This window comes from Morus notabilis, unplaced genomic scaffold, assembly GCF_000414095.1.
Source record: "Morus notabilis unplaced genomic scaffold, ASM41409v2 Scaffold3071, whole genome shotgun sequence".
Lineage (NCBI taxonomy): Eukaryota > Viridiplantae > Streptophyta > Magnoliopsida > Rosales > Moraceae > Morus > Morus notabilis.
Window position 1 is genome coordinate 42,109 of NW_010365890.1, and position 17,886 is coordinate 59,994.

The window sequence follows — 17,886 nt, forward strand, 5'->3', positions numbered from 1 at the left end:
CATGTAATACTAAAAGATTTAATAACGATATTTATATTAACTTAAAATTCATAAATCTTTCTTACGTCTTTATTATGATTATAAAAAGAAATGCCTATAAAAAAAAAAGCAAATATATATATATATACATAGTGCAAAATGTTATTTTACTCCACCAGTAAGAACGACTCTTTTTAATCATTAGATAATATTTTTTTTGAAGAAATCATTGGATTAATATTTTACGGTCATAACTGTATATGTTCATATTAAAAATTTACCGCGAATAATACAAAATTACTTTTACTGTGAATCAAACTATTAAAAATTAACCCAACAATTAAAATACAATTTCTATTAATAAAATAAAATAGTTTTCTCCATCATGAATATACTTAGAAAAGCATTAAATCATTTATAATAAGGTATACATTTTTGAAGGAGTAATATAAAAAAAAAATCAATATGTGAAATGTATGTACACGCGCTGCCGCGCAAAAGAAAGCTCGATGAGGTTTCCCGTTAAAGAGGATGTGGGAAAGTTCCTCGGCATGCTCCGAAATTTATAGCCTGCCAAACACGGACACCTTGAAACCCACGCTTCATAGTTCATTGATTCTATTAAGCTGAGGTACATTTGTCGGATAATTTCCTGCACTTTTCCCTTCATTTTTTATTTTTTATTTATTTTATTTTTAGTTTTGTTATTTTTTTAACAAAAATTCCTTCGTTTACAAAAAAACAAAAAAACAAAAACCAAAATTTTCTTTACCTTGTATTATTTGTACCAAATAAAGCACCTTTTTATTTCTAAAAATAAATAAAGGATCTTTTTTTGTCTTCAAGATTTAAAAGATAATTTTCTGTAAATATATTTAGTAATTTATAAAATGAATATTTTAGCGTAGTGCGTGTTTGTTAACATTAGAAAAAATACATTCTACCAAATTGATTATATAAAATTCTGGACAGATTTAGAACATTGTCCTATCATTAGAAAAAAAAAAGTCAAATGTGAAATTCAAAATTAACTTAAGATATTGATCATGGTTTTGTTTTTAGGGGAGAGGGTAAGCAATAAATATGATTCAGACTTTGGATATATGTTCAATAAAAGAAAAGTTGGATATATGTTTTCCCAAAAAAAAAAAAAATTAAAAAAATAAGAAATAAAGACTTTGGATATTTGCTTGTAGACAATTATATTCAATAATGGTGACCTCAGTCTAATACATATATATTTTGGCCATTAGCACGCATACTTAATTTTATATATAAATAAGCTCCAACGACGATCTCAATGTTAACATGCATGCTTTTTATTTATTATTTTTTAAATGTTGGGTGGAAAATGCATGCTAAATTTTATAAAATCAATTTGAATTTAAATTTTTTAATTGAGATTTGAACGTGAAGTGCTTGGTTATGGCAATATATGATTTAGCAACAATTTCAGAGCAAAACAAAACTTATAAACAACTTCACAAAGAGGAAGGGCTAGCTAATATGTTTTAAGTATTGTGGTTTTTAAAATATTAAGTTAGAGTTTTATCAGCGTTGTTTGTGATGGACCAGTTTAGACCCTAAAATATAAAAGTGAAATGAGAAATATGACAATAATTCGTAAAAATGATTTTAGAAAGATAAAATATTAATTTACGTTAACCAAAATTTGTTTATTATTACACTTTTTCAACATCATTGTTTATGTAATATTTCTCAGTTTTACATGTTACAAAGCAAAGATGTTTGGTTTATGTATTCAGAATCATTTTCGATTTACGTGTATTTTTTGTAAGAGAAAACACTGTAGAGAATCATGATTCATGATTCAGAATCAGGGACCGATATAGGAAACAAACGTCTATAGGTTTCTTTTTTCTTTTTTTTTTTTAAAAAGGGTTACTATATAGACGTTGTAGTATAAAGTAAAAGAAGTTAGTTTTTTAAAAAAAAAAAAACAGAGAACAATAAATATTCCCTAACTTTATTAAAATTACACTACATTTCAATAATTATGAGAGTAAAATTGATATAGTGTTTTTTTTAAATGTTTTAGGAATGGAAAAATTACATGGTAATTATTGTGATGATATTCACGTTTACACTACATAACTACATAGTACATAGTAATTATTTTAATGATTCTAATTTTATTATTTATAAATTTTTTAAAATATTTTGTAATATGTCAACATGACTAGTGAAATTTTGCTTACGTCTAAAAGCCCTTAGTTTTATGTTTTGAGAAACTGGGTAAATTTTATATGTCTTGATTTGCAATCAGCTCCTAAGGCAAATTAATTATGCAATTCCGGGAACGTTTGAGTTTTTTTTTTTTTTTTTTTAGTGCCGTGAACGTTACAGTTAGGAGCATCAAAACGTTGATATAGTGGTAGTATCAATATTGTGTGTGTACATTCAGCAAAAAAAAAAAAAAAAAAAATGGTGGGTGTGTGTGTACGGATTTTTATATAGGTGCATGAAAAGTTTGACTTTTTCGCAACCATTAAAACAAATAATATAAAATAATAAAAAAAACATATTTTTTATGTAACATGGATATATTAGAATACATGTCTGTAAGGTGCTTTATGAAAAAAAATGAACAAATAAGAACATGCAAGGAGGTAAGAAACCAAAAGTTAAAAGTGAAAAAAAAATTGATATAATAATCGTTCTCAAAAAATAAAATTATATTGGTTGTTAATGTGCCAAAGTGTTATTCCGTTTTCAAATTTCAAGTTTGTGTCGGTCTTTTTAATGAGTCATTAATATTATATCGAGACGATTATTTATTAATTTTTAATTAAATACAATTTCTCTTCAAAAAATAAAATAAAATCATCTTGGTATGTATGTGTACTGTAGACAAATGCCACAATCACTCTTCTTGAATTGATTTTTTCATGAGAAAAAAACTACTTTTGCGAAAAAAGAAAATAACTTCAGCAAATCCATAACACCGTGAATATTCCTAAAATATCATACCAATGATTTATTTGTGTTACCAAAATTTTTTGCTGCGAGCGTATATATTGCACCACTCGTGAGGGACAACAAATGGCATGGAGATCTTGAAGTATGATTGTGTGCAGTCTGCACATCTTTATTTACTTGGGATTGATAACACTTACTGCACGAATATTTTATTTGGGGCAAAAATCCAGTAAATTGTTAACAGAAAAATGAGAAATTTTAAAGAATGCGATTTTTCTTTCTTTGTATTTATCCTATGAATATTAGAGTTTCATTATTGTGCCACACAAACTCAACAAAACGTGGTACAAATCCAAACCAAAAATAAAATTATTTGGAGAAAAGTACATGATTTTATATTGATCTATTATTTTGTCATTTTAAATAATTAATTGATATTATAATATTTTTTATTAATTAAATGACAATAATTTATTTTTAAATGAAGTGACATAAATAATAAAGTGATGTAAATAATTCATCTCGAATGGTATTTCGGATTTTTTCCAAATACTTTGTGGCATAAATGATAAGCGTTAATTACATATATATCTATTATGCAATAGAGGAAAAAAAATAATGTCCTATAAATTGTGATATTTGCACACAAATCTGTAAAATAATATGTCTATTCTTTGTTAACTACGTTTAAAGTTAGTTATAAAAATTCATAACTGCCCAGACAAAAAAGGCTATCTTTAGAATGATATTATTTCAATAGCGATAAAATATACAGGTGGATAATATTATTTAATTAAGGACATATTCTAAACGTGAAGTTAAACAATGATCAATTTGTGTAATTACTTCACAAGGAAATTATAGTAAATAGCATATTTATAAAATTAAATTAAGTAAATAACAAATTTTAAAATTATTTAAAATAAATAATAGTTTACCATGTAAATGATTCACTTACAACTGTAAAAAATAATTTACGTGGTAAAAATTAATCTTTATTTACGTGGAAAAAATCATTTTATTAGTCATAAAAAGAAAATTTATGTGAAAAGAAAAAAAAATTATAATCGTAAATGAAATATTTATTTTAAATAGTTTTAAAATCTTCAATTTACTTCAATTATTTTTCATAAATCTCTCCTTAATTCATATATCCACCAAATTTTCTCATTAAAAAAAGGAAGTATTTATACAAAACAATCACTTTTATATTTCATGTTTAGAATTTGTCTTTAATTTAGCAATATTATAAATCTCTCTATTTTATGATTATTGAGATAATATTATTTCAGATATATCATTTTTGTGTGGGTGGTTATAGGTAGTTACGAAAGGGTAGATGTGTCATTACAAGTTATTTTACGGACTTATATGCAAATATCAGTAGACATTCATTTTTTCAACTCCTGAAAAATAGCATATATGTAATTAACTCAAAAAGTGGGCTTATATCTAGGTCAGCCCAAATATTTTGGGCTCACAACAGTCAGGGAGTTGATCGGGTAACTAGATTTCAAGCGGATATAACCCGACTCGTACTGTGATTAGCCCCGAATAAAAGTCCGAAATCCAAACCAAACGGGAAGGGAAGGGGAGAGGAAGAAAGGGATCGCCGGAGTTGATACCTGCGAGAACTTTCATACACCGACATCTTCAATCAATCAAGAAAAGTCTGAAAACGAAATCATCGCATATTCAGAAACTTTTCGGGTACTTTTTCCTTTTTCATCCACGATTTTCCCTAGGATTTTCTCGCTCCGGTTGCGTTATCTTCGCATTTTATGGAATTTCAGAGTTTAGGATACGGAGATTGAGAGTGTGATTGGTTGGTGCGAATTTTTAGTTTGCACAGAGGATTCTTTGTTTGTTTTTTTTTTTTTTTTTTTTTGTGGCAATCTGAATTTGTTTTGGTGTAAAATGCGCAGTGAGATTGCGAATGGGCCTGGAGGCGGCGAACTGATGTGACTGTTCTGGATTTCAATTCGTCGGCTTGCGGGGATCGAAGCTATGGTAATCGAATTTTTGTTCTTGGTTTTGATTACTGCGTCTGTACTTATCCTTTCTTGTTAATTCTTTCTAAATCAAGAATAAAATGTGTTAAAAATGTTAAATTTGACTCTTATTTTGTGAAATTGATTCAAGAATCAAGATTGAAGAATGAAGATACTATAATTAGGTTTGACTTTTGGTATTTTGTGGAGATTGGAGTTTGGTTTCTATTTAGTTTTACAGCATGGACGTGAAGTTACAATGGGAAGTATATGTACTGTCTAGATATTGTTTAGAGAGAAAGAGAGAAAGAGAAATGAAAAAGTAGTTCTTTTGAGGCTTATCCAGGGTATGGAACTAACTATATATATGGCTGAAGTAAGTTTGTGATATTATCTGTCTACAGGCAACATCTAAGAGAGTGATTACTAGGGAAGAGTGGGAGAGGAAGCTCAATGATGTGAAGACTAGAAAAGAAGACATGAATAAATTGGTGATGAATTTTCTCGTCACCGAAGGCTATGTAGAAGCGGCTGAAAAATTCCGTATGGAATCTGGAACCGAACGTATCCTTGGTTTATTTGATGCCCTACTTCTGTTTTTGCTATAATTGCTCAGGTGCCTTGGCGCTTTAGTTCGCTTGTCACGCTGGATTTTTTTGTTTTTCCTAATGAATAAACAGCAGACATAGATATTGCGACAATTACGGATCGCATGGCTGTAAAGAAAGCAGTGCAATGCGGAAATGTGGAGGATGCAATTGAGAAAGTTAATGATCTTAACCCTGAGGTGGGATTACCTTTTTTTCTTCCCAGTCTAAAGTAAATTTGTTTACACTGTTCCATTCTGGTATTTTCTTTTTTTTTTCTTATGGTTATTTCATTTGGTGCTTTAACACGTATGTGGAGTTTACAATGTGCAATCTGGGGTCTCAACTTCCAATAGTTTGGCCTTATTTCTCCTGGTTCTTCTATTCTGATACTATGAGTCTTTTTTTCCAAATCATGTCGTATGCTTTCTTCCTATTTAAATCACAGGTGTTTTGCATGGGGGTCATGTACTAAGAAGCAACAATCATCATCTAATGCAAAATTTCTATATGCAGATCTTGGATACAAACCCACAATTGTTTTTCCATCTTCAACAGCAAAGGCTAATTGAACTAATTCGAAATGGAAAGGTAGAAGAGGCTCTTGAGTTTGCTCAGGAAGAGTTAGCTCCAAGGGGAGAAGAAAATGTAAAATTCAACTTCTTATATATCTGTTTTGATTGTCTATGAATGGCATCAATGGTATTCTTTCACAATACAAAGCTCCTTCTGACTTTCATTTAATAGCAGTTGATTTCTTTCTCTTACACACACACACACACAATGTTTACTCGACTTAAGTTCAATGGAATGTGAATACAAGGTGTCTTCATAAAAAAGCTTGCATGATTGCGTGATTGTATTCAAGTCTATAACTTTGTACTTGTTTGCTGCCTTTTGAGGAAAAACTTGACACTCTTAAGTGAGATTTCTGTTGCCTTTTGCAGCAAAGCTTTTTAGAAGAGTTGGAGAAGACTGTCGCGCTTCTTGCCTTTGAAGATGTCTCAAACTGTCCTGTTGGCGAGCTTCTGGACATATCTCAGCGCCTGAAAACTGCGAGTGAAGTAAATGCAGCCATCCTAACTAGCCAGAGTCATGAAAAAGGTTGGTGTTTGTCTCTATCATTCGCATTATCTAAACCAATGCATCCCTTCGATTATGATACATTATATAATGTCTCGTAATGAACAAATTACAGGGTGTATAATTGCTAAATTGAAGAATTTCAACAATTTTAGTCTTTAGATTCTTTCTAACTAATAATGTGGGACTGGAATTTTGATGGTATTTAACTAATGTCTCTTTGTTTTATTTATTTTTTTAAATCTCTACTTGTTGAACAACAGACCCAAAGCTTCCAAGTTTGTTGAAGATGCTGATATGGGCGCAGAATCAGCTCGACGAGAAAGCTGCCTACCCGCGAATAAACGATTTGTCCACAGCCACGTTGGAAGACCCTGCAGTATGAACTTTGAAGCTTGTGATACGTTCTTTACATTGGAGGGTTTATATTTGTCTGTGGTTTAATTGAATTGAATCAGAAATGATGTATAATGTACCTTTATTGTTAGATGACTTTGTTTTAGTTTCTTTCCTCATGAATGTCAGATACGTTTATATTCTTTAGCTTTTATAGTGACCTTCAAATCATTTGTAGAAAGTGATTTTTATCGAAAATGTTTTACTTTTACTTTTAGTAAAGAGATTTGAGGACGATATTGGCATTTTGTATTTGAGCAAAATCAGGACCTTTTTTTTTTTTTTTTTTTTGCTTTGACTTGGCCCAAATTCGTTTGTATGTGAATTTAATGTGTAACTGTCTCATTGTTGCTCTGCTTTGATTGTCCTGCCATTTTGTCTGGAACAATAAATGATAGCAAATTGCAAGGCAGTTTCAGCCGCTGATAGCACTTCCAGTTCTCACCAGGTGCAGGTGGTGAACATAGAAGAAACAAGGAAAATTAAATGCAACGAAAATCAAACACAGGAAAAAAAAAAAAAGATAAGTCTGACTAGATTATATATTTAACAAATAACAAACTGATTAAGCGAAAATCATGATCAAATAATGACCACAGGTAAAATTACCTAAAACCCCTCCCTACTCCATATCTGAACAGAAAACCCAAAAACATTAATTGCTCTTTCTCACTCTTCTCTTCTCTCTCTGAATCATAGTTCGACCCAAAGAACGTAAACCCACTGAATGTTTTTGATATCTGAACAAAAAGTTTGAGGCTTTGCATGTTTGCAACATCCATCATCATCGAAATTGAGAGCATAACTGGAAGGATCATACTGGAAAGAGAAGTGCTGTTTGCTCGTCTTCTTTGTAGCTTTCTTCAGCGCCGCTCTGAGTCTCCAGAACAAGCTCCTCAACTGCTTCCTACCGTTGGAAATGGATTCCACACACGACAAGCTTTCCGCAAAACCCATTTTTGTTTTTCATATAACAATAAAAAAAACTCAAAAAAGCCGACCAAAGTTGACAAATGGGTAGCGATTTTTTTCTGGGTTTGTTGTTGGGGGCAATGAAATGGTTGAGAGGAAATGAGAGGGAAGAAGTATAAAAACAAGGAAAGAAGGAAATCAACTTTTGAAAAGGTGGGGGGGATTTGGGAAATGCTGGATTTTGCAAAGGCGTATAAATCTTTTTGTGTCTTTCAAAGAAGCTGTGCAGGGGTGCAGCTCCAGGCCTCCACAGTGATCTACTTTTTCCTGAACCAAAAAAAAAGAATAAAAGTCACATTGGGATGCTAAAATTCCATCATCTATAACTTAGAGAGAGAAAATATTGAGAGAGAGAGAGAGAGAGAGGAGTTGACAGAAAGAACCTCTCTAAGGTCGTATCAACATCAGATGTGTTTGTAGCATAACGAATCATAATTACACCCAAGGTATTTCCTCGGCTTTATCATCCCACGTTTTGACTCTTTTTTTTTTTTTTTTCTTTTGAGTCACTATCTCTCTCTGCCCCTAACCAGCAACCAACTAAAGCCCTCCTGCCATTTATTTATTTTACTGGTCTAGTTGAGGCTTCTCGGTCTCACTCTCAGCTACATTTAAAAATTTGGGTAAATCGTTGTTTTATAAGATTCTGTTTTTAGGTTCATAAATGTTCTGTTTTTATTCAAAGTTGATATGGCAGTTAGACTCGGATTTTAAGGAGTTCAACATTAAAATTCGGCTTGGATTTTTCGGATTAGAAGATAATTTTTTCAGTTTTGAATCCTATTCATCTTTTTAGCAAGAAAGAATACTTTAGCCCTATTTAGGAATAATTTTGGTAAATCTTATGGTTCACACTGATACAGTGATAAATCAAATCAAAAGTTGCTGTTTTTACTGCCAATTGCTTTGTCCCCAGTAGAAGGCAGTGCGAAAGAATGTGGGTCTTTTTCTCTTTTTTCTTTTTCTTTTTTTTCTTTTTCTTTTTTGTTTTGGACGACTAGTTTATCACATTCTGAGCTTCTCTCTCTTTTTGTCTTCTTTTCCAAAGCCGTTTTGCCTTTTCCATTATGCTTATTCAATTCCTTTTTGTCTCACCCTTCACAATATACCCTTTAGTCTCGTTCATTTCGCTAATTCGAGTTTAAAATTTAAATTTTACTACAGTAAAAAGTTCTTACAAACAATCACATTTAACTTTTTTATTACAGTAAAAAGCTCTTACATAAAATCATATCTCAACTCGAATCAGCGAACTAAAGGGACCTTCTCTGGGACCATAAGCCTATGCAATTACATCTAACTTTTTTGCCTATTATCAAGTTCACTTCCTGTTTCCAAGGTGGTGACGTGGCTATACAACAATTGTCTAGTTTGGCCGATCCCAAATGACCTGTCATTCCTAAACCAACCAAAAGGAAAGCCTTCTCTGGGACCATAAGCCTCTGCAAATTTTTTTTGTTTTTTTCTAGGCTTTTGAGGCGAATTGAATTTTGGTGGGTTCACAAATAAATCCCATTTGACAAGCCTATGCATATTTGGTTCAGATGGTTTTGTCTCTTCCTAGCCATTGCCTTCAATGGTCCCCAACAAACGAACTAATTGGACCCCAATTGGAGACTTGTCATGATCAAAAGGTTTTTCAAGCTTAGTCCTTAGCCATGTGGGACTTGAAAAAGAGAGTTTCTTCGATTGATTGGCCTCTTGTAGGATTAATTTTTAATCCTTAGGATTTTATCAAAATTACATTAGATTATAAAATATATATAATAGATAATTTTTTATATAAATTTAACGGTTAAAAAATAGAGATATTGTTCTTTTTTTTTTCAATCCTACCAATAAACTCCACTTGAAAAATAAATAAATAAAAAACAATGGACTTGAAAAAACTAGTCATGCCAGGGTTAAGAGGACACTGATTGGGACTTTGCTTTACTAGACTAGATATATCAGTGGATTCTATTACTTTTCTAGTGTAAAGCTATTTTATCTGGTTCCTTGATGGATCTATCGTTTGTGTGTTTTTTTAGCCCTAGGCATGTACTCTTATCCGCATCAAATCCCTAAAAGACTTTCTGGCGTTTTATGTTTGTTTTGCGATTCTTTCAGTTTCACCCCATAACAAGTCTTTACCCGGTGCCATCTCTTGTCAATTTTCAGTCCATGATAAGTTGTGGAATCAATCATTGTCTTTTGCACTCTTTTGGTTCGGAATTTTCTATTTTAACTCAAATTTATGTGAAAATCATGGTTTGTGTGTGATGATATGTTTATAAGCACTTTGTAATGAACCTTGATGATATTTTTGTGACGTGAAATTCTGAACATATCCCTTGTTCTATGAAAATGTCTTGATCCAAAAGATTTTGTCTAGAGTATTCTGAACCCTTTTTTTTTTTTTTCTTTTTGAGTCTTGTCTAGGACTATTGGATGATTTGTTATATCAATGTTACAGCTTGATTTAATGGTCCGTTTGGTGCTTGAGAAGAATCTATGTTTGGAAAATCTAGAGAAATGCTCACTCATGTGAGGGAATAGAGATATATGTCAGATTTTAAAAATTATAAGATATTCGTCCTTCCTTTTCCTTTAAATATTAAAAAGTGACATTTGTTATAAATTGGGAATATATATATGCTATTATATAAACAAAGTAAATAAATAGTAAAATAAAGAGACTAATATAGAGAGAAAATACTATTATTAATTTTACACTATTTTCTCTTTCTTTCTATTCTCTCATAACACTTACTCTCAAAATTTTTTTTTCCTTTCTCTCCTCTCTCTTACAACTCTCGTTGATTGCTTGCGTATTGCAAGAAGAAGAAGCAATGGCTATTTATAGTCCAAGGTGAAGCCATCCGTATCCTCCTTCATTACAAGTCGCTAGCAAACTTCTTTTCATGCTACAAGTTTCAACAAAACTTTTATCAATGAAAGTTATTCATGAAAGCAACATATGATCATCAAACCTTTCACAACAACATTATGTTTGTTTATGTCTTTTAAAATATTTCTCAAATATGCAACTCCTAAAAAAAAAAAAAAAATGATTACAGGGGGGGGGGGAAATTGGCTTTCCAACTTCTTCAATAAAATGGGTCTCGTTTTCAAATAGCGATTTTAATTTGTAGTTTTGTTAGACTAGACGTGTGTTTTCCACAGTTTTTCATCTGTTTGTTTTGCTTCTAATCAGCCAAAGTAAATCAGATCTGCGACTATGCTAATCGGATCTGCGTTTGTGTTGATCATCTTGGGATTTGATTTCAAGATTTGGTTTGTTAAACTTTCCTCATGTGTTATGATCTTATTTTTATGACTTTGTTTATCGAGATTTTGTTCGTAAGGTCATTTAGACTAATTTTATTAGTTTGATTAATTGTCCTGGTTTGTTAAATTGCTTGGCTATATCTTGGTTTTTTGTTTTGCTCTGTTGTTTAGTGCTTTCTAGTTGGTTTTTGGTTGTTTGCTTTGGTGTGTCTTGTTGCCTTTGGCATTCTTTCAATGAAAGGTTCATTTAGCTAAAATCATTGGTGCCAAGTTATTGTATGTTGTGTGTTCTTTAGAGATGTGATCTCCCATCCCAGTTCAATGAGCTTATGATTTACTTATGAAATTGAACTTTTCATGATGAGTTGTAAGTTAATAAAAGTTTCATGTTGAGTTGTGAGCTATAAACATTGAGAGTTTCTTTGAAAATGAGTTTTCCATTTTCATTTTTTTTTAAGTTTATTACTTTGATTTTATGTTGATATTGTTCAATGTTGTGTGTTTTTTAGAATGCTATGGAGGCTTATTATTGCAGATTTTGCTATATGTGATTGGATGAGTTTTCGACAAAGAATTTTTTTTTTTAAGTCTCTTGACTAGACACCGTTTCTCTGATGAATTGTTAAGCGTAACGAAGTTGGCTCATGGTGCTGACGGGTGGGGTGGCAACAGTGATTTCAAATGGGGCCTTTGTTGGTTTTATTACCATTTTGTTATGATTTGTTTTTTTTTTTTTTCTATTTTTCCTGATTATAGATTTAATTTTCCATGTGATTTTTTTGTTAATTTGGTTATTTTGATTGCATTCAAGAATCTAGTTTTTTTTTTTTTTTTTACAGTAATCTAATTAGTTTGTGTAATATTTTTTTGATTTTTTATCATAAATTTGTTTTGAGTTTATGCGTAATTCTTAAAGAGTAATATTAAAATTAGAAAAGTGCTTTGATAGTTATGAGATAGTCTGATAGATTATGGCAGATGGCTTCCGTAACTTCGTAAATTATGGAGCATAGTTTGAGAGATTTTAGGTAATAGTTTGATGGACTATGTCCAGTGACTGACGTAATTTATCAAACTATGAGTCATAGTCTGACAGATTATGGTCGGGCCGACGTAACCTATAAGAATATAAATTATAGTTTGACAGACTATGAATTATAGTCTAAGAGACTATGGCTAGCCGACACAACTTGTTAGATTATGGGTTATAGTCTAACAGACTATGGTTGGTCGGCCGTGTGGAGGTCTATCGACTAGCACCGGAGAACTTGTCGGACGGCTGGCGAAGGTCTGCTATAGGTCCACCGAATGGCGGTTAGAGACTTGCCGGCCTATAGAACCCGCCGAAGGTCCGCCGGATGGCGATCAGAGGCAACCGACATTTTGTTAATTAGCAATTTACTTTGAGGGAATTTTGGTAATCTTTATATTAGGCCTTTGACTATTGTTTGACTAGATCTAGTCTAAATAGGTAGAAATAAAAGGGGTAATGTTTAGGGGTTAATAATAATTATTGTACCATTTTGAGAGATAGTTATAAAAATCACCTAACTGTTAAACTTACCTTTAGAGTATGTTTGGTACTTAGTAGGAGGGAGAGATGGAGGAAGGGGGAGGGGTGGAGGGAGAGAGATGGAAGGAGAGGCTCAATCTCTTATTTGGTTGGAGGAAAAGGGGGAAGGGGTGGAGGTGGAGGGAAACTTCATCCATCCGGGCCCACTAATTTGCATCCCTCTACTAATTGAAGGATCTATGCAATCTTTGAATTAACAATTTTAAAAGACTATTTTATGCTTAAAAAAATTAGTATGAAATTGATAAAAAGAACAATATAGTAATTAAACAAACATTCATTGATTTATCCTTTTAACTCTCCCCCTTTCATACCAAACAAAATAAAAGATTATCATAATCCTCTCTATCCCCCACATTCTCCATCCCTCCATCTCTCCATCCCTCTTACTAAACGGATTAAAGTACATGAGTCTGAATTTTTATTCCTTAACATTTACTCTTGATCAATATATTTTTAACTAATATAGTTATTTAACTAAAAAAATATTAATGAAGAATAAAAATAAAAATTCATATCTAGACTTCATTCATTCATCACCACTTAAATTAAAGAAGAAGAAGAAGAAGAAGAAGACCTCATTCATTCATCACCACTTAAATTAAATTAAAGAAGAAGAAGAAGAAGAAGAAGAAGAAGAAGAAGAAGAAGAAGAAGAAGAAGATTAAAGAAGAAGAAGAAGAAGAAGAAGACCTCATTCATTCATCACCACTTAAATTAAATTAAAGAAGAAGAAGAAGAAGAAGAAGAAGAAGAAGAAGAAGAAATAATGGTCAAGTTGACAACACATGTCACAATAGGATTGGCCAGTTTCAATTTCTTTGACGGAAATACACTAGTCTCAAATTGATGGCCGGTTTCTAGTCACATGCTTTGGTTTCTATTTGCTCCCTTAAACATTAAAAAAAAAAAAAAAAAATGTAACATCTCCAAGTCCAAAGTATCTGCATGGGATAAAAGCAGATCAAGACATGAGATCCTAGGTGCATTGCGGAAATAGAATATTGCGTACTATAGCCATATAAAACTTGAAAAAACCTCTTTTATAAGCGGACCAAATTCCAAGACCAAATCTCTTTTTTGGCTCAATGAGAGAAAAATGAGAAAAATAAATAAATAAATAAATAATGGTAGGAGAGATTCCAATGTTCATTCTGTCATATGGTAGTGTATATCTCTTGTGGATTTGCCATAACTCCCTTTTAAGTGCTTTTTATCGGTGCATGCTTCCATGCGTGTTTGCCCCTTCTTAATTATTTTATTCTCTGTCCGAATATTTGTCTCTTTTTTTTTTTTAAAGAATATTTGTCTCCTTTATTGAATTGTAACACTATTTTTTACGTGTTAAGTTTATCGCCCATGTACAATAATCTTTCCAGGTAGCATAAAATAATAATAATAATAATAATAATAATAATAAATAATCTTTCTAGGTACCTAGCTACGTACCTAGTCATTGATATTCCTCCCATGGCCTAACTTCGATTTAGCTCTATTCTTAGAAAAAATATTAATAATAAAAAAGTAAAAGACATTTTACTCCATTTGGTTTGGTCAATACCTAATCCCAACGCAGATTTCCAAATTCTATTATAAGAAATAAAATAGATTAGCGAGCGATTATAAGAGGGATCAAGCAAATAGAATTCGTAGTTCTCTAATCTCTGAAATCTGAAGTTCTGTCTTCTAGGTTCTCGATTTAATCAAGAAATTCTTTGTCCTTAACGAAATGGACAAGCAAAAGAGGCAGCAAACAACCAAAAACATTATTGGTAATTATCAATTATATAATCAATCTTTACAAGAAAATCCTTGATATTACCCCCAAAACTCGTGACACATTTTACGTCGATGCCCACAAAACACACATTGTTTCCTCCGCTAGGCATGCCCCTAATCCCTGTTATAAATTTTCAGTTCCTCTTAATATTAGGTTCCCGATTGTCAATTGTACAAAGCCATAATAGGGATAACCGCCGCCCACCTTAACCACCAAAACTCCCTAGACACTCCAATGGGGTCGCTCCCGTCCCCGCCGAGTCCGGTGACACCACCACCGTCCCCGGACTATTCCTCATTCCAAAATCGAGTCTACGCCGCATTCCGGTTCAGAGAGCCACCGGAAGCGGGCAAGAACATGTCCATTAGGCTTGACTCCTATGATCCGTCCAATAATTCATGGAACTATGTCACTTCAATTCCGGGCCTAATTGAGAACCATGGTCTGAGGGACTTTGCAATGGTCTCACTCAATTGCTCGATTTACATAATTGGGGGTCGATTGTTCCATCAATTTAGGGCTAAAACATCGGGAGAAGAGCCCAGTTCGCCTACCGAAGTAGATGTTAAAGTCCTATCCTCAGTGTTGCGTTACAATGTACGTTCCGAGCAATGGTCCAAATGTGCTCCACTAGCCATTCCAAGGTACGATTTTGCTTGCACCGTGTGTGACAACAAAATCTACGTGGCAGGGGGGAAGTCCACTCTGGCAAGCGCTGCAGGAGTCTCGTTCGCTGAGGTGTACAACCCCGGCCTCGATGAGTGGACCCCATTGCCTAACATGAGCACATTGAGGTACAAATGCGTCGGGGTGACGTGGGAGGAAAAAATCCACGTGGTGGGCGGCTTCGCCGTGATGGAGGGATCTGATATGGTGCCGCTCAATTTCACACCGGAGCGGAGCTCAGCTGAGGTGTACAACAAGCACGAGAGGAAGTGGGACCTCGTGGCGGGGATGTGGCAGTTGGACATTCCGCCTAATCAAATTGTGGCCATTGATGGGAGGCTATTGAGCTCTGGGGATTGCCTTAAGGTTTGGAAGGGACACGTGGAGGCCTACGATTGGGAACAAAATATTTGGAATGAAGTGGAAGGGTCTAGGCTACAAACCCTTAATTGGCCTATATCCAACTCCAACTGTGAGATCAATAGGGCCTTGGTCCAACAACTTTACCTTACAATTGCACCCATTGGAAAGTTTCTCTATTTTTTGGCCGGTTATCGGATGGATGGTGAATTACCAAGAACTAAGTCAATTGTCCACAGATTCGATACATCGGCAACAAACAATGCTTGGACAAGTTTTGAGCCAATGGAAGAGGAGGGTGAGAAAGTACTTTGTAGCCATTGTTGTGTTGTTCAACTCTCCTGATCAAAACCTTCTCTACCAACATAAGCGTTTTAGTACTACCACTACTTTCCTTTTAACAAAAATTAAATAAAACAAAAAAATTATAGATTAAAACTATGGATTCCGGTATCCATTTAGTATAGTCTAAGACATATTTATTTTGAGTTACTTTATTTTACATGCTTGTTTTTGTTTTGTTTTTTTTTTTTTTTCTTTTTGGTGGAAATTATATATAAGCTTGTTTGGAATTTGGATGATCGACCTCTATTGATTTTCCAAACGTTAATGTAAGAAATATAATAAAAACCCCACATAGACTCGTTTTTGCCTTTTCCCGCATGATGTAATTTAGTGCACAGATCTTTTTTTTTTTTTTTTTTGGTGAATAGCACATCGATTTAGTTACAAATTACTTGTTCTAGCAAAATGCAATTTAGATAGCCATAAAGCATTAGTGAATTACTTTATGGAATGGCGTTTTTTTTTTTTTTTTTTTGGTTGCAATCCATTCATATAATTTCTTGAGTTAAGATAATAGTAATTAACATTGTCCAATATAGAAACGGTAGTTTTGCATATGGTTGTACTTAGCGTCTCCTAAAACCACGAACACAAATGAACAAACATGATTCTGACAATGAATTCATGTGGGGTAAGTTGTTATTAATCAATGCAATTCATAAACTCGCCATTGATCATATGTTTACATAAACCAGAAACTATGATCCAAAGCCGGCCAGTTTGGTTGCTTATTAGTCTTGTCGATTCACTTTGGCGTGTTCACTTTATTTATTTGTTTATTTATTATTTTTTAAAGATACTTTTGCTTATGAAAAGTGGACGGATCAAAATTATTTTAAGGCATGGCATTCAAACTACATGGAGATCATGCAGCAACACATAAAAAGCCAGCCCTCTCTCTCTCTCTCTCTTTTTTCCCTTCTCACATGAGGCATTCCTCTATGTTTCAATTTATTTATTTATCAAAAAAAAAAAAAAAAAGGAAATCATTATGCTTGTCCAAAATTAGAAAGAAGAAAAAAGAAGTTAATGAGCCAAAATCATGATTACATATTTGTTTAGCTACTTTCAAACACGTCTTTATTAGTTTGCATGTGTTATATCATAACCAATCTTTATCCGAATTATTAATTTCCTAAAAGTACAAGAAATGACCCAAATCATTATCCCCTAAGCTTTTTCTTCTTTTCCTTTTCAACACTATCTTGTTCTACACTAATTATGCTTGACTTCATAGAGAAAAAAAGGAAGAGGACAAAAAAAAAATAAAAAAGGAAAAGGAAAAACACATACCGGCGTCTATTGCGGGTGTATCACAATTAACATCGACAATTGTCTAAACAAGTGGACCTCATGCAAAATTGACATGAATCCTAACTCAATCCAACGGTTGTAGTAGAACGACAAGCGCAAAAGCTAATAGCCAAACTCTTTCTATGAAAATTATCGTGTCCCTTGGGCCTAAATGTCCCCTAAACCCATGAAAAAAGCCCAAATATGCAGAACCTTCCTCACGAAGCAAAACAAGAGACAACCCAAACTGGTCTCCCTGGTCGGTCCATCTGTAAGGTGGGCCATAACCCATTTGAGTAGGGCCCACCAACTCTCTCTCTCTCTCTCCCTTGTAGAGTTGAGGCAATTCTCAAATGGTTATTAGTCACCGGATCATGAAAATGATCTCCATTTTAAAGCGGTGGTCAGTCAAGGACACTCTCATCTCATCAAAGGGTGTCTGAAAAACTTTTGACACCCTCAAAAGAAGATAACAGAAGAGAAGACGGTGGACCAACAAAACCCAGAAAAAAAAAAAAGAAACTCAGAAAAGGAAACTGCAAAAGAGAGAAAAAAAAAAAAGGGCCCACAATTTCCATTTCAATCCTTCACGTGAGCCGTTGATCTACGTACTAAAATAATCTCTCTTTTTTTTAGAATCTTTTCTTGCTG

The 17,886-nt window shown here is 33.0% G+C and overlaps 2 protein-coding genes across 3 annotated transcripts; both read left to right on the plus strand.

The window, feature by feature from the left end:
• Nucleotides 1–4,493: 4,493 nt before the first annotated feature.
• Nucleotides 4,494–7,128, plus strand: LOC21386038 (protein GID8 homolog). 2 transcript variants are annotated; one of them, XM_024172668.1, is made up of 7 exons: nt 4,494–4,629; nt 4,845–4,929; nt 5,315–5,474; nt 5,591–5,697; nt 6,014–6,145; nt 6,445–6,601; nt 6,844–7,128. In XM_024172668.1, the coding sequence occupies exons 2-7, from the start codon at nt 4,927–4,929 to the stop codon at nt 6,963–6,965; spliced, it is 681 nt and encodes a 226-aa protein (XP_024028436.1). In that variant the 5' UTR covers nt 4,494–4,629; nt 4,845–4,926; the 3' UTR covers nt 6,966–7,128. The 2 variants fall into 2 exon arrangements, with proteins under 2 accessions (XP_024028436.1, XP_024028437.1); XM_024172669.1 differs by lacking the exon at nt 4,494–4,629 and adding an exon at nt 4,665–4,748.
• A 7,677-nt stretch (nt 7,129–14,805) lies between these two features.
• On the plus strand, nt 14,806–15,942 carry LOC21386040 (kelch-like protein 28). The gene has a single exon (XM_010108758.1). The coding sequence runs from the start codon at nt 14,806–14,808 to the stop codon at nt 15,940–15,942; it is 1,137 nt and encodes a 378-aa protein (XP_010107060.1).
• Nucleotides 15,943–17,886: the final 1,944 nt, after the last annotated feature.

Coding starts and splice junctions, on each gene's coding strand:
- LOC21386040 (XM_010108758.1), top strand. CDS start 14,806: ATGGGGTCGCTCCCGTCCCCGCCGAGTCCGGTGACACCACCACCGTCC.
- LOC21386038 (XM_024172668.1), top strand. Junction 6,146..6,444: donor CTCCAAGGGGAGAAGAAAAT/GTAAAATTCAAC, acceptor TGCCTTTTGCAG/CAAAGCTTTTTAGAAGAGTT. Junction 6,602..6,843: donor TAGCCAGAGTCATGAAAAAG/GTTGGTGTTTGT, acceptor GTTGAACAACAG/ACCCAAAGCTTCCAAGTTTG.